The following is a 21,260-nucleotide window of genomic DNA, read 5'->3' as shown; positions in this document are numbered from 1 at the left end:
CCTGCCTATTCACTCTATCAAAACCCTTCGTAATTTTGCACGCCTCTATTAAATCTGTCCTTAAACTTCTCGGCTCTAAGGAGAATAATTCCAGCTTCTCCAGACCCGCCACGTAACTGAAGCCCCTCATCCCTGGTACCATTCTAGTAAATCTCCTCTGCACCCTCTCCAAGGCCTTGACATCCTTCCTAAAGCCCAGACACAATAATCCAGCTGAGGCCCAAGCAGTGACTTACAGAAGGTTTAGCATAATATTTCTGTTTCTGTTTAATTGCCCATCAGGAGAATTGCCTGGAGGTGATGTTTCCACTGACAGTATGAGGGAGCTGCATTAACACCAGGAGAGATATAGGTTCTTAAACTCCTCCGTTCATGATCCTCCCACCCAGAGGTGCCCTCCAGCACTGACCCTACTGGGGCTGGTGAGCGGAAGGGCACCTCACCAGCGTGGGTCGAGCAGGGCACAAGTGCCACTTCAGGCATGTCTCTGCTACCCGTCCGCCCAACGGGAGAGGAGTGTCACCAAGTCTCCGCCTCCTGCACAACCCCATCAGTGGTTTCCCCCCCCAGAGCAAGTAGGCTGACTACATTCCTCGACCAGGCCAACATCCCCAGCATCGAAGCACTGACCACACTTGATCAGCTCCGCTGGGCAGGCCACATTGTCCACATGCCAGACACTAGACTCCCCAAAACAAGCGCTCTACTCAGAATGCCTTCACGGCAAACGAGCCAAAGCTGGGCAGAGGAAACGTCACAAGGACACCCTCAAAGCCTCCATGATAAAGTGCTACATCCCCACCGACACCTGGGAATCCCTGGCCAAAGACCGCCCTAAGTGGAGGAAGTGCATCCAGGAGGGTGCTGAACACCTCGAGTCTCGTCGCCGAGAGCATGCAAAAATCAAGCGCAGGCAGCGGAAGGAGCGTGCAGCAAAGCAGACTCCCTCAACCACTGTCTGTCTCACCTGTGACAGGGACCGTGGCTCTCGTATTGGACTGTTCAGTCACCACGTTAAGGACTCACGTTAAGAGCGGAAGCAAGTCTTCCTCGATTCGGAGGGACTGATTTGGCTGTAAAGCGCTTTAAGACGTCTGGTGGTCGTGAAAGGCGATATAGGAATCCAAGTCTTTCTTTCTTATCCTGGCTCTGCCCCCCACCCCACCCCACTCCACCTCCCCCTCCCCCACTCCCAACCCCCACCCCCTACCCGTCACTTGCTGTGGGAGAGGCGGGAGAAGGCTCCTCCCTACATAGGGCAAAGTGGAAACTCCCAGAAATGACCACCGTTGTGCTGGAAGGGTGTGCCGGTCTCCATGCAATTTTGGCTCCATAGTCAATAACAGGAGTTACTGCCCTGACAGTGTGAAGCAACGAAACTAACATCAGTGGAAGGGAAGTCTAATGTAGATGTTTTATTTCAGGAGCAAGGAGAATTCTCTATTCTTTTGCACAGGAGATTACAGAGAATTTTATAGAATTTACAGCACAGAAACAGGATATTCATCCCCAAATGGTCCGTGCCAGTGTTTATGCTCCACACGAGCCTCCTCTCTCACTACATCACCTCACTCTATCAGCATATCCTTCTATTCCTTTATCCCTCGTGCATTTATCCAGCTTCTCCTTAAATGCGTCTATGCTATTTGCATCAGCGAGTCCTAAATTCTCGCCACTCTCTGTGTGAAGAAGTTTTTCCTGAATTTCCCACTGGATTTATTAATGACTATCTTATATTGATAGCCCCTACATGTGGTTTTGCCCGCAACTGGAAACATTCCCCTTACGTCAACCCTATCAAACACTGTCAGAATTTTAAAGACGTCTATTAGGTCACCCTTCAGCCTTCTCTTTTCTAGAGAGTAGAGACCCAGCCTGTTCAGCCCTTCCTGACATTTATAATCTCTCAGTTCTGGTTTCATCCTTGTAAATCTTTATTGCAGCTTCTCTAGTGCCTCTGTATCCTTTTTATAATAAGGAGACCAGAAATATGCACAGTACTCCAAGTAACCAGGGATCTAAACAAAATTAAATGGTTTGGCATAAAGTCTAACGAAAGAATGGCGAAAGGAGCGGGATTTGATGGACCGAATACCATTTCTCGTTTGGTGCTTTCTGATGTTCTTTTAACAGTGTTGTTCCCTTTAGTGTCAGCCATGACTTAGCACCCTCACCTCTGAGTCAGAAGGTCGTGGGTTCAAGTCCTACTCCAGGGACTGCAGCACAAAAATCAAGACTGACACTGCAGTGCAGAACTGAGGGAGTGCTGCGCTGTCGGAGATGCCGTCTTTTGGATGAGATGTTAAACCGAGGCCCCGTCTACCCTCTCAGGTGGACATAAAAGACACTATTTCGAAGAAGAGCAGACGAGTTATCTCCAGTGTCCTAGCCAATATTAATCCCTCAAGCAACATCACTAAAAACAGATGATCTGGGTCATTATCACATTGCTGTTTGTGGGAGCTTGCTGTGCGCAAATTGGCTGCCGTGTTTCCTACGTTGCTAATATATCGTCATTCCTTCATCGTCGCTGGGTCAATATCCTGGAACTCCCTCCCTAACAGCACTGTGGGAGCACCTTCACCACACGGACTGCAGCGATTCAAGAAGGCGGCTCACCACCACCTTCTCAAGGGGCAATTAGGGATGGGCAATAAATGCCGGCCTTGCCAGCGACGCCCACATCCCGGAACGAATTCCAAAAAAATTACAACAGTGACTACACTTCAAAAGAAGTACTTCATTGGCTGTAAAGCACGTTGTGACGTCCAGCATGTTGTGAAAAGCACTATATAAATGCAAGTATTTCCTTTCTTTGTGTCCCGATGACGACACTCCCCATCTTCTCAAAGCAGTTCAGCTGTGAAGGCTTCCTGTCTACAAGGGTTCTCATTGGTGAGAGTCTCTTTGAAAATATCTTCTTACCTGTAGGATATGTCCACCTAAGTGCTGTTCAAATAGCTCAATTGCCAAGGAAGTAGTGCTTCTCCTCTGCTGAGCGCCTATTGCTGAGGACAGAAAATTAGAAAGTGTCAGTATAGAGATAATGGACCAGGTCCTAAATCCTTATAGGCCTTGTAATGTATTTGCTTCATGGGTTCTTTGTTTAAGAATCCATAGCAACACATTGCTATTAAGAACTAGTTGGTTTATTAACAAAGGTTTAACAATCACACTACACATTACCAGTTCATCCACCAGGCTCACAACTGTATACCTCATCGTAGATGACCTAGACCCAACTGGCTGGGGTTTTATTGAGTGTTGTGAACATCACATGAATGGCTAAGCCAATCACAATGCAACAGCTCTACAACTATTTTCGTTGTGCACTTTAATCAAGTGCCCCCTGATTAAAGGTGGGGGAGTGGGGGGGGGCACACTCCAAAAACTTTTCAAGTGCCCCCTTGTTTTTTTTTGAAGGCACAAAAACACAAATTATACAAGTGCCCCCTGGCTAAAAGGGTGGGGGGGCCACTAAAACCGACAAACATAGACAAATTAAAACTTTAGACACTAACAGATCAAATCAAAATTTGGTTGCCGGGGGTGATGATGCACTCCAGTCCCTCCGGCGCCCACCTCTCGCGGAAGGCCACGAGCGTACCGATGGACACCGTGTGCTCCATCTCCAGGGACACCCTGGCTCAGGTATAACTGCGGAAGAGAGGCAGGCAGTCGGGCTGAACGACCCCCTCAACCGCCCGCTGCCTGGACCGGCCAGACCCAGGAGCAATCCTACGAGGAGGCCTTCCGACCTGCCCACTCCCCTCCGCACAGGTTGCCCTGTAGAGCATACGCACAGGTGCATTTTACAATTCTATTCTACAAATATAATTACAGGCCTATTTTACAATTCTGAACCAATTCTGTTGTACATCTTCAAAATAGAAACAAAAAATTCTGGAAATACTCAGCGGGTCAGGCTGCATCTGTGAAGAGAGAAACATGTGATATATTCACAGAGCACAGCACACACAGCTCGTAACATGGCAGACAGCTCTCTCGGAAGCCTCCGGAATCTGCCTGGTTCTGTTTATTATTAACTATGCAGTTGCAGTACACAAAACGTCCACATCCACAGTGTGGCGCTGCAAACATTATAAGCTTACAGACATTACACTTCTCCCTCCTTAATGAAGGAGTTATTACAACAAACGTCATACATAACTTTCATGTTTATACATAACACAGGATATAAACTTAGTTTTTTCCATATTTACAAATTTAACTTTGCCATTTGTTTTCTGTTTCAAAGAGGATACCTTCGCTCTCGAACAGAACCTTCCAAACCTGGTATCCATTTCTTACTCATTCGAGGCTCATTTTGAGGAACGTTTTCCTCCACGGAATTTCCTTGATTTTCATTTGAACTCACTAACTTCAGGCTCTTTGTTTTCCTGACTCGGACTCAGACTTTCATTCTGATTCTCTCCTGGATTTGTTTCCAGTACATTGTATTTAGGATTTGCTACTGGTGTATCAAAACTATCGGATGAGTCAGAAATAATTGAATCATTCCCACCTTCAACTCCTTCCATGTCTGTAGGTAAAATATGATCAATATGAACAAACCTAACCTGTCCATTATCAAACATCTTTACCAAATATGTGTGAGGACCACATATCTTCATCACTCTTCCTGGTAACCACTTTTACCCATTTATGGTGATGGTTCTTCACTCTCACATTCTGGTTTAATTTCACACTTCTCTCTTTTACTCTACCTCTATCATGATTCTCTTTCTGTCTTAATTGTGTCTCTTCTATGGACTGTGCCAAATTTGGTTTTAAGAACGAGAATCTGGTTCGTGGCTGTCGTTTGAGAAACAACTCTGCTGGTGTTCTACCAGTAGTTGTATGAGGAGTATTTCTATATGTAATCAAAAAATTAGCCAATTTGTGATCCAATGACAACTGTCGTTTCCTTGGATTTGGATCTAACATTTGTTTTATGAGGGCACGTTTTACAATTTGCACAGTGCGCTCTGCTGCACCATTCGAAGCAGGGTGGTATGGTGGAACCTTGGTATGTTTCACACCATTTTTGCTCGTAAATTGTGCAAATTCTTCTGAACGAAATTGTGGTCCATTATCCGAAACAATTTCTTCAGGGATGCCAAATGAAGAAAATAATTTTTGTAAAATGTCCAATGTTTTACTTGTTATTTTCCACATTGGAAACACCTCAACCCACTTCGAATGGCTATCAATCACAATGAACAATTGTTGTCCTTCTAACTCAGCAAAATCAATGTGTAGCCTTTGCCACACCCCGGGAGGCCATTTCCATGGCTGTAATGGTACTGGTGGTGGTTGCTTGCTTACTGATTGACATGTCGTACACTGACTCACGATGTACTCTATATCTTTATCAAAACCTGGCCACCATAAATAACTGCGTGTAAAACTCTTGGTCAAGCACATTCCCAGGTGCTGGTCATGGAGGTCTCCTAATAATTTGGACTTTAATTTATTTGGTATAACCACTCTTGCACCCCACATGATACAATCTTTTATCGACTGATAATTCATTCCTATGAATGAAGAATGGATGTGTATCTTTATCTGTTACCAGGTTTGGCCATCCATTTGCAATACACTCATACACCTTTGACATCACTGGGTCACGTTTGGTTGCTCTACCAAGCTCTTCAGCTGTGACTGGCAGTTCATCAATGTATGAAAAATAAAACACTTCTTCCCTATCGGGTCTAAATTGTGATGGGGAAGGCAATCTAGACATTGCATCAGCATTACTGTGATCAGCTGATCGTCTGTATTCAATATCATATGTATATGCTGACAAAATCAAAGCCCATCTCTGCATTCGGGCTGCAGCTAATGTTGGAACTGGGGACTTTGGATGGAGGATTGCTGTTAGGGGCTTATGGTCCATAACGATGGTAAACTTGCGACCATACAAGTATTTGTGAAACTTCTTGACCCCAAAAATTTATGCCAAAGCTTCCTTTTCAATTTGCGAATAATTACTCTCACTGGCACTGAGAGTGCGTGAAGTAAAAGCAATTGGTCTCTCCTCCCCACTACGTGATACATGAGAGATCACTCCCCCAACTCCATACGGAGAGGCATCATATGCTAGCTTAATCTCCTTAGATATGTCATAGTGAACTAACATGGTGCTCTCTACCAATTTGCTTTTACACTCCTTGAATGTTGTATCGCATTCTTTTGACCACTTCCAATGGACCTGTTTTTTCAAAAGTTCATTCAATGGATGTAATACTGTAGCCAAATTTGGTAGGAACTTCCCATAATAGTTCAAAAGACCCAAGAATGAACGAAGTGACATTCCTGGGAGTGGGTGATTTCTAATTGCATCCAATTTTTCCATGGTTGAATGTAAACCATCTTTGTCTACTCTGTACCCTAAGTACTCCACTGAGTTTTTAAATAACTCATACTTACGAGCAGACACTCATACGCTGTGCTTCTCTAACCGTTTGAGGACTTCATTCAATATGTTATTATGAATTTGCCTATTTGGTGCTGAAATTAGTATGTCATCCAAATAACATACTACCCCTTCAATACCTGCAAAATCTGGTTCATCACCCCTTGGAATATGGCAGGGGCGGAAGACACTTCAAACAGTAGCCTATTAAATTGATATAGGCCTAGATGAGTACTTATAGTCAAACATGACTTGGACTCCTCATCTAGTTCAAACTGTAAGTAGGCATTCGTAAGATCCAATTTTGAGAAGATCTGACCACCTGTCAGTGTTGTGAACAAATCTTCTATATTTGGTAATGTATTGGGGACATTACCCTCTAGAATCTGGTTTCCGGTTACTTTATAATCTTACCTTACCATTGGACTTAGGTACAACAACAATGGGTGTAGCCCAATTACATCGATCTACCTTACAAATAATGTTCTCTGTCTCTAGTCTTTTGAGTTCTTGCTCAACTTTCTCCTTGAGTGCATATGGTACGGAACATGGCTTGTAGTAACTGATCTAGCGCCCTTCTGTACCCTGACATTCGCCTTGAAGCCTTGGATCGGACTGCCCAATTCGCAGAACACCTTCAGATACTTCTTGATAACTTCATCCGTTAATGAAAATCTCGCTTCTACACAGAAAATCTTACTCCAATCCAGCTTCAGTGAGCTCAACCAATTTCTTCCTAGTAAGGCAGACTTGTCTCCTTTCACTACTATTAGAGGCAAGTTCTGAAATTGATCTTTATATTTTACCAGTACGGTGATACGACCTACCACAGGAATTTTCTCTCCCGAGTAGCCTCGCAGCTCTATCTTGGATTTCTCCAGTTGAAAATCATGCAATTTGTCGAGGTACAGCGACTCCGGTACTACATTCACGAATGCACCCATGTCAATTTCCATTGGTATCTTGAATCCCGCAACATCTATGTGGACTTTGATGATTTCCGAATCGCTGTCCGTTAACCTCGTGCTCCTGATGACGTGTAACTCTAACATCTCCTCGTCCTGTTGGTGTTCTTCCATGCTATGTAGTCTCTTGGGATTTCTACTCATAGCTTTGAACGCTGGACTCATAGCTTTGGAAGCTGATTTACCCTTCAGTCGGCATGCCTTTGCAAGATGCCCAGTCTTCCTGCAGAAGAAACACTCTACCTTCACGTATGGACAACTTTGAGCAAGATGTTGTCCCAGGCACCTATAGCACAACTTCGACGCTCTGTTAGAATTTCTAGTTTCTAAGACTTTGGGCCCCCACCGTCTTTTACTTTGAACCTGCAGGTGATTTACCTCGGTTGACTGACGACCGTAATTATTATTTAATTCTCGGGAATATTGTTCGGCCATGCCCATCGACCTTGCTGTCTGACAAGAAATCTCAAAAGTCAAGTCATCCGTCGTTAATAACTTCTTTCTGATCGCATCATTTTTCACCCCACAAACAAAACAATCCCGTAATGCTCGGTTTTGAAAGTTTCCAAAATTACAGTGCAGCGATAGCTTTTTTAATGCTATGATGTAATCACTGATACTTTGATCAGCCTTTTTATTCCGAATCCAGAAATGATAGCTTTCAGCAATTTCTAACGGTTTGGGGTTATAGTGCTGCTCCAGCTTCGTTAAAATCTCTTTAAGCGTTGTGTCCTTTGGCTCGTCAGGCACAAGCAGATTTACAAGGGTTTCGTATAATGCCGGACCTGCCTCCGATTAGAAGATCGCTTTCGTACGTTCCAACACAGCCCGGTTCTGGACTGCATTGTCTGGAACTTCGATTATGTTATTTGCAGTGAAATACATTTCTAGCTGATCCACATATGCTTTAAAACGGTCCCGGTCGTGTCTATATTCCCCCAAATGTCCGATTACACCTGCCATTTTAATCTCTAGCTGCTCACACCGTGTGCTGTATTTTACCTCGGATTTTGTAGCTTTTTTCCAAAGACAGAAACTTCCAAAGTCTCTCTGTCGGCTGGCTGAAGTCTTCCCCAACAAAATTTAAGCTTTCATCCGAAAAATCCCATCTCGCCGCCAAATGTGATATATTCACAGAGCACAGCACACACAGCTCCTAACATGGCAGGCAGCTCTCTCAGAAGCCTCTGGAATCTGCCTGGTTCTTTTTATTATTAACCCTGCAGTTGCAGTACACAATACGTCCACATCCACAGTGTGGAGCTCCAAACATTACAAGCTTAGACATTACAAAACAGAGCTAACGTTTCAGGTCGATGACCTCTGTCAGAACTGGCAAAACGTTAGCGATGTAACAGGTTTTCAGCAAGTGCAGAGGCGGGGAAAGGGGAGGGGAGGAAAGAACAAAAGGGAAGGTCTAATATTGGGTGGAAGGCTGATGTGGTTAAAAGTTAATGGAGAGGGTGCAGAGAAGATTTACAAGGATGATACCAGAAATGCTAGGATTTACATTATCAGGAAAGGATCAACAGGCTGGGTCTCGTTTCTCTTGAAAAAAGAAGGCTGAGGGGTGATTTAATAGAGGTCTTTAAAATTATTAAAGGTTTTTACAGAGAGAATATTTCCACTTGTGGGAAAGAGCATAGCTAGAGGCCATCAATATAAGATCGTCACCAAGAAATCTAATAAGGAATTTAGAAGACATTTCTTTACCCAGAGAGCGGTGAGAATGTGGAACTCACTGCCAATGAGAGGGGTTGAGGCGAATAGTATCGATGCATTTAAGGGGAGGCTGGACAAGTATATGAGGGAGAAGGGAATAGAGGGTTATGCTGATAGATTTAGATGAGGAAAGATGGGAGGAGGCTCGAGTGGAGCATAAACGCCGGCACGGACTGGTTGGGCCGAATGGCCTGTTTCTGTGCCGTATATCCGATGTAAACCTGTGTAAAAGGCAAAAAGGATGATAGTGGCAAGCAAAAGGAGATGGTAATGGGATAAGTAAAGAAACAAAAGATGAGTCTAGAAGAGGTGTAAATGGGAATGGCAGAATCATCAACAGCTGGCATGTGAAACAATATGGGCAGAGGTTATGGTCTGAAATTGTTGAACTCGATGTTGAGTCCGGAAGGCTGCGAAGTGCTTAATCGAAAGATGAGTTGCCATTCCTCGAGCTTATGTTGAGCTTCATTGGAACAGTGCAGGAGGCCGAGGACGGAGAGGTCAAAGTGCGAGTGGAGCGGAGAATTAAAGTGACAGGCGACGAAAGCTTGGGGTCACACTTACGGACTGAACGGAGGTGTTCCGCAAAGCGGTCACCCAATCTACATTTGGTCTCACCAGTGTAGAGAAGAATTGTACATTTTAACTGACAGGAAAATACCAATAAATAATTACGGCAATATTCCAGACATACAGGATGCATTAGTCTGTTATTGACAGTCATTCTCCCGTGGTTTCCCTCACAATTATTGGCTCAGTTGGTAGACTTTTGGCCCCTAGCTCAAAACCCAACTTGGAGTTTGACCCTTATGATCTAGGGTGATAAGAGAAAATAGACCCAGCCTGTTCATCCTTTGCTGATATGTACACCCTCACATTTCTGGTATCATCTTTGTAAAGCTTCTCTGCACCCTCTCTGGTGCCTCTATATCCTTTTTATAATTTGGTGACCAGAACTGTGCGCAGTAATCCAAATGTGGTCTAACCAAGGTTCGACACAGGTTTAGCATAACTTCCCTACGTTTCAATTCTGTACCTCTAGAAATAAATCCTAGCGCTTGTCTTTATTTTGTCTTCTCCCCTAACTCTTTGCTAAAGTCCTGGTCTGGGGCCAAGGCCCATCAATTGGGTTTTTCAGCCTTGCAAGATATCAGGACATGCCACGCTGCATTGTCGGAGGTGTTGTCCTTGAGATGAGGGGGGGCAGAAATTGCCCTTATTCCTTAAGGTCCATTACTGCCTCTAAGAAGCGGTAAATGAGTGGCGAGGGCTCATTGACCGGAGGCAGGCGAATGGGCCAACCCTTCGGATATTGCCCCCGTCGGGCACACGCTGACCCCCTTATTTCCCCGCGGGAGCGAAGCCGCCGCTGGTCGGTGTCACTGACAGCTTTCCCCCGGCGGGAAGCTGTTTGAGGCTGGGCGGCGCGTCTGACCTTAAAGGAGAGGGCACACTGCCGTGGCCACCATTTTAAGAACATAATAAATCGGAGCAGGAGTAGGCCATACGGCCCCTCGAGCCTGCTCTGCCATTTAATACGATCATGGCTGATCCGATCATGGACTCGGGTCCACTTCCCTGCCCACTCCCCATAACCCCTTAATCCCGTATTGGTTAAGAAACTGTCTATCTCTGTCTTAAATTTATTCAATGTCCCAGCTTCCACAGCTCTCTGAGTCAGCGAATTCCACAGATTTACAACCCTCTGTGAGAAAAAATTTCTCCACATCTCAGTTTTAAGTGGGCGGCCCCTTATTCTGAGATCATGCCCCCTAGTTCTAGAAACATAGAAACATAGAAAATAGGTGCAGGAGCAGGCCATTCAGCCCTTCTAGCCTGCACCGCCATTCAATGAGTTCATGGCTGAACATGAAACTTCAGTACCCCCTTCCTGCTTTCTCGCCATAACCCTTGATCCCCCGAGTAGTAAGGACTTCATCTAACTCCCTTTTGAATATATTTAGTGAATTGGCCTCAACTACTTTCTGTGGTAGAGAATTCCACAGGTTCACCACTCTCTGGGTGAAGAAGTTTCTCCTCATCTCGGTCCTAAATGGCTTACCCCTTATCCTCAGACTGTGACCCCTGGTTCTGGACTTCCCCAACATTGGGAACATTCTTTCTGCATCTAACCTGTCTAAACCCGTCAGAATTTTAAACGTTTCTATGAGGTCCCCTCTCATTCTTCTGAACTCCAGTGAATACAATCCCAATTGATCCAATCTTTCTTGATAGGTCAGTCCCGCCATCCCGGGAATCAGTCTGGTGAACCTTCGCTGCACTCCCTCAATAGCAAGAATGTCCTTCCTCAAGTTAGGAGACCAAAACTGTACACAATACTCCAGGTGTGGCCTCACCAAGGCCCTGTACAACTGTAGCAACACCTCCCTGCCCCTGTATTCAAATCCCCTCGCTATGAAGGCCAACATGCCATTTGCTTTCTTAACCGCCTGCTGTACCTGCATGCCAACCTTCAATGACTGATGTACCATGACACCCAGGTCTCGTTGCACCTTCCCTTTTCCTAATCTGTCACCATTCAGATAATAGTCTGTCTCTCTGTTTTTACCACCAAAGTGGATAACCTCACATTTATCCACATTATACTTCATCTGCCATGCATTTGCCCACTCACCTAACCTATCCAAGTCACTCTGCAGCCTAATAGCATCCTCCTCGCAGCTCACACTGCCACCCAACTTAGTATCATCCGCAAATTTGGAGATACTGCATTTAATCCCCTCGTCTAAATCATTAATGTACAATGTAAACAGCTGGGGCCCCAGCACAGAACCTTGCGGCACTCCACTAGTCACTGCCTGCCATTCTGAAAAGTACCCGTTTACTCCTACTCTTTGCTTCCTGTCTGACAACCAGTTCTCAATCCACGTCAGCACACTACCCCCAATCCCATGTGCTTTAACTTTGCACATTAATCTCTTGTGTGGGACCTTGTCGAAAGCCTTCTGAAAGTCCAAATATACCACATCAACTGGTTCTCCCTTGTCCACATTACTGGAAACATCCTCAAAAAATTCCAGAAGATTTGTCAAGCATGATTTCCCTTTCACAAATCCATGCTGACTTGGACCTATCATGTCACCATTTTCCAGATGCACTGCTATGACATCCTTAATAATTGATTCCATCACTTTACCCACTACTGAGGTCAGGCTGACCGGTCTATAATTCCCTGTTTTCTCTCTCCCTCCTTTTCCAATAGGCAGCCACGGAAACCCCTCTCTTGGGTACCGGGCTGGCGGCCCGGCCAAAACCCTCCCTGGTGGCCCAGTGCGTGCCGCTGAAGTGGCTACAGAGCTCACAGCGGCCTTCCCCTTTAACCGACTGTCGTCCGCCCCGCTGCAAAACCACTTGCACTCTTCAACATCGCTCGCGAGGAGAAAATAAATAATGGATTGGGGCGGAGAAAAATCTTCAAATAGGGGTAGACGTACCTACTTTTAGTTAGGGTGCAATTTTCGGCCCAGAGGTGTTAAAAACAAGGCTTGTTCAACCGCAGTCGGAGTGTCGTCACATGACCTCTCACCTCCAACTGCCCCGCCCCACGCTCCCACCATTGGTCACCTTCATTAACCAATCAGATGGTTCTTGACCGTCAGTCACACAGCCTCTCTCTACCCGCCCTCCCACAGCTCCAATATTGTTATGTGTTCAAAGAAAATGAAGAAAAAAAAACCCCGCACTATTTCTTTTAATCCCCCGATGATTTCATTCCCGGATTTTGCAGGCAGCAGTGTCCAGATCATCAATGTTTCATTCCTGCAGGCTCCGTGGCGACCAGGGAGAGTTGGCTGCACTGCGGAGGAGGAAGTCGGGTCTGGTTGGTGTCCAGGAAGGACGCGGTCAGACGGGCTGAAGGACACCTTCGTCCGAACGTAACCTGTGATCTATTCGCTTGAAAAATACAACCCGACATCTTTAATAATTTGAGTTTTTTTTTCCCGGAGCACAGCGCAAAGCGTTCAGCTTCCTCACAGGCGGCTATTTTGTCTGCTTCGGAGGGCGATGAAACCAGGCCGTTTTGGTGTTTAGTCTTGGTCACCCATGTTGTGTCCCATCACCATCGCCAGTGTGCGGGGGGAGTGTCGGGTCGGCGGGGGGAAGGTGTAGGGGAGGGGGGGAATCAAGACTACATGACAAAATGTCACAGTTTGTCGCGCGTGGATGTTTCCACTGATGGGGGAGACTAGAACCAGGAGGCATAATCTTAGAATAAGGGGCCGCCCATTTAAAATTGAGATGAGGGGGAATTTCTTCTCTCAGAGGGTTGTAAATCTGTGGAATTCGCTGCCTCAGAGAGCTGTGGAAGCTGGGACATTGAATACATTTAAGACAGAGATAGACAACTTCTTAACCGATAAGGGATTAAGGGGTTATGGGGCACGGGCAGGGAAGTGGACTTGAGTCCATGATCGGATCAGCCATGATCGTATTAAATGGCGGAGCAGGCTCGAGGGGCCGAACAGCGGACTCCTGCATCTATTTCTTATGTTCTTATGACCTAAACACCAAAGAGCAGACACCACTCCAAGCCAAAGGCTGGCCCTGCAGACTTAAAAAATGTCCACTTATAAATAATTGCCCCGTGCCCCATTTGGGATAGGCAACCTTCCAGGCCCGGGGCGTTTACCGTCCGGGCCAGAAGTCCCGCCCCCCTCCCGCGGCATCCAATTGGGCCGTGAGCCCCCTCCAACGAGGCGCAGCGCTGTCTCAGGCGCTCCTGAGGCTTCAGCGCGACCCTGAAGAGGTCAGCGCTATGCGGGAGCTCCGTGTCGCGCTAACACCTCACAACGATCCTCCCCCTTCAGTTCAAGGGGAGGGGCCACTGTGCACTCTGCAGGCCCTCTGGTGACCCTCACTAGGGACGCACTCGACCCAAACGGGGAGTGTCCGGGCTACACGATGGTGGTCCGGTCGAGGCGATCTCCCCTCGCGGTGCACAAAGGGGATCAGCGCGCATGGCGGTGACATCATCGCCTGCTGCGCGCCGACTTGGAACACGGTGCTCCGGCAAATCGCCTCCAGAATCTCGGTAGCAATTTTGCCCGAGGCACTCCCAATGCCCAACCCCCACCCCACTCCCCCGGCGACAAGAACATTGCACCCAGTTAGCGTCAAGGGCCAATGCACCAGTTAGCATCAAGGGCCATTGCACCAGTTAGCGTCAAGGGCCATTTCGCCCAGTTAGCGCCAAGGGCCATTTCGCCCAGTTAGCGTCAAGGGCCATTTCGCCCAGTTAGCGTCAAGGGCCAATGCACCAGTTAGCGTCAAGGTCCATTGCACCAGTTAGCGTCAAGGGCCATTTCACCCAGTTAGCGCCAAGGGCCATTTCACCCAGTTAGCGTCAAGGGCCATTTCACCCAGTTAGTGCCAAGGGCCATTTCACCCAGTTAGCGTCAAGGGCCATTTCACCCAGTTAGCTTCAAGGGCCATTTCACCCAGTTAATGTCAAGGGCCATTTCACCCAGTTAGTGTCAAGGGCCATTTCACCCAGTTAATGTCAAGGGCCATTGCACCCAGTTAGCATCAAGGGCCATTTCACCCAGTTAGCGTCAAGGGCCATTGCACCAGTTAGCATCAAGGGCCATTTCGCCCAGTTAGCGCCAAGGGCCATTTCGCCCAGTTAGCGTCAAGGGCCATTTCACCCAGTTAGCGTCAAGGGCCATTGCACCAGTTAGTGCCAAGGGCCATTTCACCCAGTTAGCGTCAAGGGCCATTTCACCCAGTTAGTGCCAAGGGCCATTTCACCCAGTTAGCGTCAAGGGCCATTTCACCCAGTTAGTGCCAAGGGCCATTTCACCCAGTTAATGTCAAGGGCCATTTCACCCAGTTAGCGTCAAGGGCCATTTCACCCAGTTAATGTCAAGGGCCATTTCACCCAGTTAGTGTCAAGGGCCATTTCACCCAGTTAATGTCAAGGGCCATTGCACCCAGTTAGCATCAAGGGCCATTTCACCCAGTTAGCGTCAAGGGCCATTGCACCCAGTTAGCGTCAAGGGCCATTTCACCCAGTTAGTGCCAAGGGCCATTTCACCCAGTTAGCGTCAAGGGCCATTTCACCCAGTTAGTGCCAAGGGCCATTTCACCCAGTTAGCGCCAAGGGCCATTTCACCCAGTTAGCGCCAAGGGCCATTTCACCCAGTTAGCGTCAAGGGCCATTTCACCCAGTTAGTGCCAAGGGCCATTTCACCCAGTTAGCGTCAAGGGCCATTTCACCCAGTTAGTGCCAAGGGCCATTTCACCCAGTTAGCGTCAAGGGCCATTTCACCCAGTTAATGTCAAGGGCCATTTCACCCAGTTAGCGTCAAGGGCCATTTCACCCAGTTAGTGCCAAGGGCCATTTCACCCAGTTAATGTCAAGGGCCATCTCACCCAGTTAGCGTCAAGGGCCATTTCACCCAGTTAATGTCAAGGGCCATTTCACCCAGTTAGTGTCAAGGGCCATTTCACCCAGTTAATGTCAAGGGCCATTTCACCCAGTTAATGTCAAGGGCCATTGCACCCAGTTAGCATCAAGGGCCATTTCACCCAGTTAGTGCCAAGGGCTATTGCACCCAGTTAGTGCCAAGGGCCATTTCACCCAGTTAGCGTCAAGGGCCATTTCACCCAGTTAGCATCAAGAGCCATTTCACTCAGTTAGTGCCAAGGGCTATTGCACCCAGTTAGTGCCAAGGGCCATTTCACCCAGTTAATGTCAAGGGCCATTTCACCCAGTTAGTGCCAAGGGCCATTCCACCCAGTTAATGTCAAGGGCCATTGCACCCAGTTAGTGTCAAGGGCCATTTCACTCAGTTAGTGCCAAGGGCCATTTCACCCAGTTAATGTCAAGGGCCATTTCACCCAGTTAGTGCCAAGGGCCATTCCACCCAGTTAATGTCAAGGGCCATTTCACCCAGTTAGCGTCAAGGGCCATTTCACCCAGTTAGTGCCAAGGGCCATTTCACCCAGTTAGCGTCAAGGGCCATTTCACCCAGTTAGTGCCAAGGGCCATTTCACCCAGTTAGCGTCAAGGGCCATTTCACCCAGTTAGCGTCAAGGGCCATTTCACCCAGTTAATGTCAAGGGCCATTTCACCCAGTTAGCGTCAAGGGCCATTTCACCCAGTTAGCGTCAAGGGCCATTTCACCCAGTTAGTGCCAAGGGCCATTTCACCCAGTTAATGTCAAGGGCCATTTCACCCAGTTAGCGTCAAGGGCCATTTCACCCAGTTAATGTCAAGGGCCATTTCACCCAGTTAATGTCAAGGGCCATTTCACCCAGTTAATGTCAAGGGCCATTGCACCCAGTTAGCATCAAGGGCCATTTCACCCAGTTAGTGCCAAGGGCTATTGCACCCAGTTAGTGCCAAGGGCCATTTCACCCAGTTAGCGTCAAGGGCCATTTCACCCAGTTAGCATCAAGAGCCATTTCACTCAGTTAGTGCCAAGGGCTATTGCACCCAGTTAGTGCCAAGGGCCATTTCACCCAGTTAATGTCAAGGGCCATTTCACCCAGTTAGCGTCAAGGGCCATTTCACCCAGTTAGCGTCAAGGGCCATTTCACCCAGTTAGTGCCAAGGGCCATTTCACCCAGTTAGCGTCAAGGGCCATTTCACCCAGTTAGTGCCAAGGGCCATTTCACCCACTTAGCGTCAAGGGCCATTTCACCCAGTTAGCGTCAAGGGCCATTTCACCCAGTTAATGTCAAGGGCCATTGCACCCAGTTAGCATCAAGGGCCATTTCACCCAGTTAGCGTCAAGGGCCATTTCACCCAGTTAGCGTCAAGGGCCATTTCACCCAGTTAGCATCAAGGGCCATTTCACCCAGTTAGTGCCAAGGGCTATTGTACCCAGTTAGTGCCAAGGGCCATTTCACCCAGTTAGCGTCAAGGGCCATTTCACCCAGTTAGCATCAAGAGCCATTTCACTCAGTTAGTGCCAAGGGCTATTGCACCCAGTTAGTGCCAAGGGCCATTTCACCCAGTTAATGTCAAGGGCCATTTCACCCAGTTAGTGCCAAGGGCCATTCCACCCAGTTAATGTCAAGGGCCATTGCACCCAGTTAGTGTCAAGGGCCATTTCACTCAGTTAGTGCCAAGGGCCATTCCACCCAGTTAATGTCAAGGGCCATTTCACCCAGTTAGCGTCAAGGGCCATTTCACCCAGTTAGTGCCAAGGGCCATTTCACCCAGTTAGCGTCAAGGGCCATTTCACCCAGTTAGTGCCAAGGGCCATTTCACCCAGTTAGCGTCAAGGGCCATTTCACCCAGTTAGCGTCAAGGGCCATTTCACCCAGTTAATGTCAAGGGCCATTTCACCCAGTTAGCGTCAAGGGCCATTTCACCCAGTTAGCGTCAAGGGCCATTTCACCCAGTTAGTGCCAAGGGCCATTTCACCCAGTTAATGTCAAGGGCCATTTCACCCAGTTAGCGTCAAGGGCCATTTCACCCAGTTAATGTCAAGGGCCATTTCACCCAGTTAGTGTCAAGGGCCATTTCACCCAGTTAATGTCAAGGGCCATTTCACCCAGTTAATGTCAAGGGCCATTGCACCCAGTTAGCATCAAGGGCCATTTCACCCAGTTAGTGCCAAGGGCTATTGCACCCAGTTAGTGCCAAGGGCCATTTCACCCAGTTAGCGTCAAGGGCCATTTCACCCAGTTGGCATCAAGAGCCATTTCACTCAGTTAGTGCCAAGGGCTATTGCACCCAGTTAGTGCCAAGGGCCATTTCACCCAGTTAATGTCAAGGGCCATTTCACCCAGTTAGTGCCAAGGGCCATTCCACCCAGTTAATGTCAAGGGCCATTGCACCCAGTTAGTGTCAAGGGCCATTTCACTCAGTTAGTGCCAAGGGCCATTTCACCCAGTTAATGTCAAGGGCTATTGCACCCAGTTAGTGCCAAGGGCCATTTCACCCAGTTAATGTCAAGGGCCATTTCACCCAGTTAGCGTCAAGGGCCATTTCACCCAATTAGTATCAAGAGCCATTTCACTCAGTTAGTGCCAAGGGCTATTGCACCCAGTTAGTGCCAAGGGCCATTTCACCCAGTTAATGTCAAGGGCTATTTCACCCAGTTAGTGCCAAGGGCCATTCCACCCAGTTAGTGCCAAGGGCCATTGCACCCAGTTAGCATCAAGGGCCATTTCACTCAGTTAGTGCCAAGGGCCCAAATACTTAAGGACAAGGCTTTTGTGAAGTCTTACGGAAATGTTGGTACGGATACAGGCTGTTGTTCCCGATGCTAGCCAGCCCCCCCAATACAGCTGGCCAACCTGCTCCTGTTTCCCTTGCTTTCCCCCCATACCCTTCAACACTTTTGTTTTTCCAAGGGATTATCTGATTCCCTCTTCCACACCGCGATTCGCACGGCTATGATGGCTACTTGTGGGATTGGATTCCGTATCCTGATCCCATTGCGTGGGAACCACTTGCGTGAGGTTATACCCAGCTGAACAGCCTGGGGCTGTTTTCTCCCGAAGAGAGAGGGCTGTGCGGTGACCTGATAAAGAGGTCTTTAAAATTCTGAAGGGGGTTCGATAGGGTTGATATGGAGAAGCTGCGTCCACTTACGGGCGAGACTAGAACTCGGGAGCATCAATATAAGATATTCATCAATAAATCCAATATGGAATTCAGGAGAAACTTCTTTACAGAGAGTGGTGAGAATGTGGAACTTGCTACCACAGGGAGTGGTTGAGGCGAATAGTATTAATGCATTTAAGGGGAGGCTGGATAAACACATGAGTGAGAAAGGAAGAGGATATGTTAATGGGGTGAGATGAAGAAAAAAAATCAAAGAGCAAGTTATTATTTAAATGGAGAAAGATTGCAAAGTGCTGCAGTACAGCGGGACCTGGGGGTACTTGTGCATGAAACACAAAAGGATAGTATGCAGGTATAGCAAGTGATCAGGAAGGCCAATGGAATCTTGGCCTTTATTGCAAAGGGGATGGAGTATAAAAGCACGGAAGTCTTGTTACAGCTATACAGGGTATTGGTGAGGCCACACCTGGAATACTGCGTGCAGTTTTGGTTTCCATATTTCCCCAAATGCATTTCCGGATTGAATTCCATTTGAAACTGCTCTGCCTACCTGGCCGGTTCATTTAATTCTTCCTGCAGTCTACAGCTTTCTTCTTCATTATCAAACCACACAGCCGATTTTAGTATCATCTACAAACTTCTTAAGAAAGATATTTAAGAAAGGATATACTTGCTTTGGAGGCAGTTCAGAGAAGGTTCACTAGGTTGATTCCGGAGATGAGGGGGTTGACATGAGGAAAAGTTGAGGAGGTTGGGCCTTTACTCATTGGAATTCAGAAGAATGAGAGCTGATCTTATCAAAACGTATAAGATTATGAGGGGGCTTGACAAGGTGGATGCAGAGAGGATGGTTCCACTGATGGGGGAGACTAGAACTAGGGGGCATAATCTAAGAATAAAACTGAGATGAGGAGGAATTTCTTCTCTGAGGGTTGTAAATCTGTGGAATTCTCTGCCCCAGAGAGCTGTGGAAGCTGGGACATTGAATAAATTTAAGACAGAGATATACAGCTTCTTAACCTATAAGGGATTAAGGGGTTATGGGGAACGGGCGGGGAAGTGGAACTGAGTTCATGATCGGATCAGTCATGATGGTATTAAGTGGTGGAGCAGGCCGTATGGCCTACTCCTGCTCCTATTTTTTATGTTCTAAGAGGGGTGGGAGGAGGTGCATATGGAGCATAAACACCGGCACGGACCAGTTGGGCCAAATGGCATGTTTCTGGGCTGTAAATACTTTGTAAGCACAACTTTCCACAAGCACATCCGCTGCTAATCCTCATCTCATGCCACCTACCTTCTTAAAAAAAAAGAGGCAAGGAACCAAACCGCTGCACCCCAGCCACGTGGCCAATTTTCTGGGGAGGGCCAGTGAGGGGCTATTCGACCAAGGAGGGCATTGCAGCTGAATCCAAAACTGTGCTCAAATGACGCACACGTTCACATTTCCCAGAGGATGGTGATTAGGAACGGGGTGCCCTGTGCCAGGGGAGGCTAATTGTGGCGTCTGCACTGGGCCAATTATCTCAGCACTGACTGGGAATTCAACCTGGGATATTCTGGTCTGCATGCAATCACCAGCTGAGCCATCGAGGAAGCTGCTCTTCACTGGCGATGGGAGTTTCATCATAAGCTCGTTCAATACAGCGGGGTTTTACTGTAATGGCTCAGTTTTAGATACCTCACTGGAAGTCTCGGTCTAGATCTAATCTCTATCCCCTTTCTGAAAATCTAGGATTAATTGTGAGGTCTTTGGCAGCTTAACGCTCGCACTTTCCAACCAGAATCACTGGATGGTGATCAAGAGCAAAGAAGCTCGGCTGCCTATTTCCCCGCCCCAGCCCAGCGGCCGTGAGCCTCACTGCAGTGTCTCCAGCTGAGGTAGTCACAATCCCAGCGCAGCCTGGCACCCAGGCAGCGCGTTTCACAAGAAGCAAAGTGTTCCTTCAGATCATTAACTAATGGTTATGGCAACTGCTCACGGGCAGCTCACACCATGCCTCAGGATTGGAAGAAAAGAGCGGAAGAACAAAGGAAGGAAAGAAAGAAAGGAGAAGGAAAGAGTGGAAGGAAGGAAGGGAGGGAGGGGAGTGGGAGGAAGGAGGGAAGGAAGGAAGGAGGGGAGGGAGGGAGGGGAGGGGGAGGAAGGAGGGAAGGGAAGAAAGAAGGGAAGACGGGAGGAAGTGAGGAAGGAAGGAGAGAAAGGAGGGTGGGAGAGAAGGCAGGAAGGAAGGAAGGAAACAGGGAAGGAAGGAATGGAGGAAAGAAAGAAAAACTTGCATTTATATAGCACCTTACCTGACCTCAAGGCGTCCCAAAGATTCAATATGGCCGCAATATGCAGCCAATGGCTCCCCACCTGCTCCTGATCCACTATCCTGTTTGTACACGTGGGGAGGGAAGGAATCATTGCATGACCCCTGACCACTAGCTTTACATTGCCTCCCTCAACTTCGGTCCACCATTTCTGGCAGCACCTTCAGCCCCACCGTTACCCCTCTCTGGAACTCCCTCGGTGAACCCGGGGAGAGCTGCAAAACGACCCTGCGGACTCTCTCTCTCCCTCCTTTCTAAGCCTTCTCAAAACCCATCCTTTTCGAACAAGCAACCG

The 21,260-nt window shown here is 47.7% G+C and overlaps 1 protein-coding gene across 1 annotated transcript in view; it reads right to left on the bottom strand.

Moving 5' to 3' along the window:
* LOC139239075 (neuronal PAS domain-containing protein 3-like) overlaps nucleotides 1–21,260 on the bottom strand; it is a 304,556-nt gene that overhangs the window by 186,691 nt on the left and 96,605 nt on the right. Inside the window, exon 3 of the mRNA XM_070867588.1 lies at nucleotides 2,926–3,008. Coding sequence (XP_070723689.1) covers nucleotides 2,926–3,008 — 83 coding nt within the window. The remainder of the gene's footprint in view (nucleotides 1–2,925; nucleotides 3,009–21,260) is intronic.

Source organism: Pristiophorus japonicus, chromosome 26 (assembly GCF_044704955.1).
Source record: "Pristiophorus japonicus isolate sPriJap1 chromosome 26, sPriJap1.hap1, whole genome shotgun sequence".
Taxonomy (NCBI): domain Eukaryota; kingdom Metazoa; phylum Chordata; class Chondrichthyes; family Pristiophoridae; genus Pristiophorus; species Pristiophorus japonicus.
Note: the sequence above shows the minus strand (reverse complement) of the source record. Positions and strands in the feature narration are given on the sequence as shown.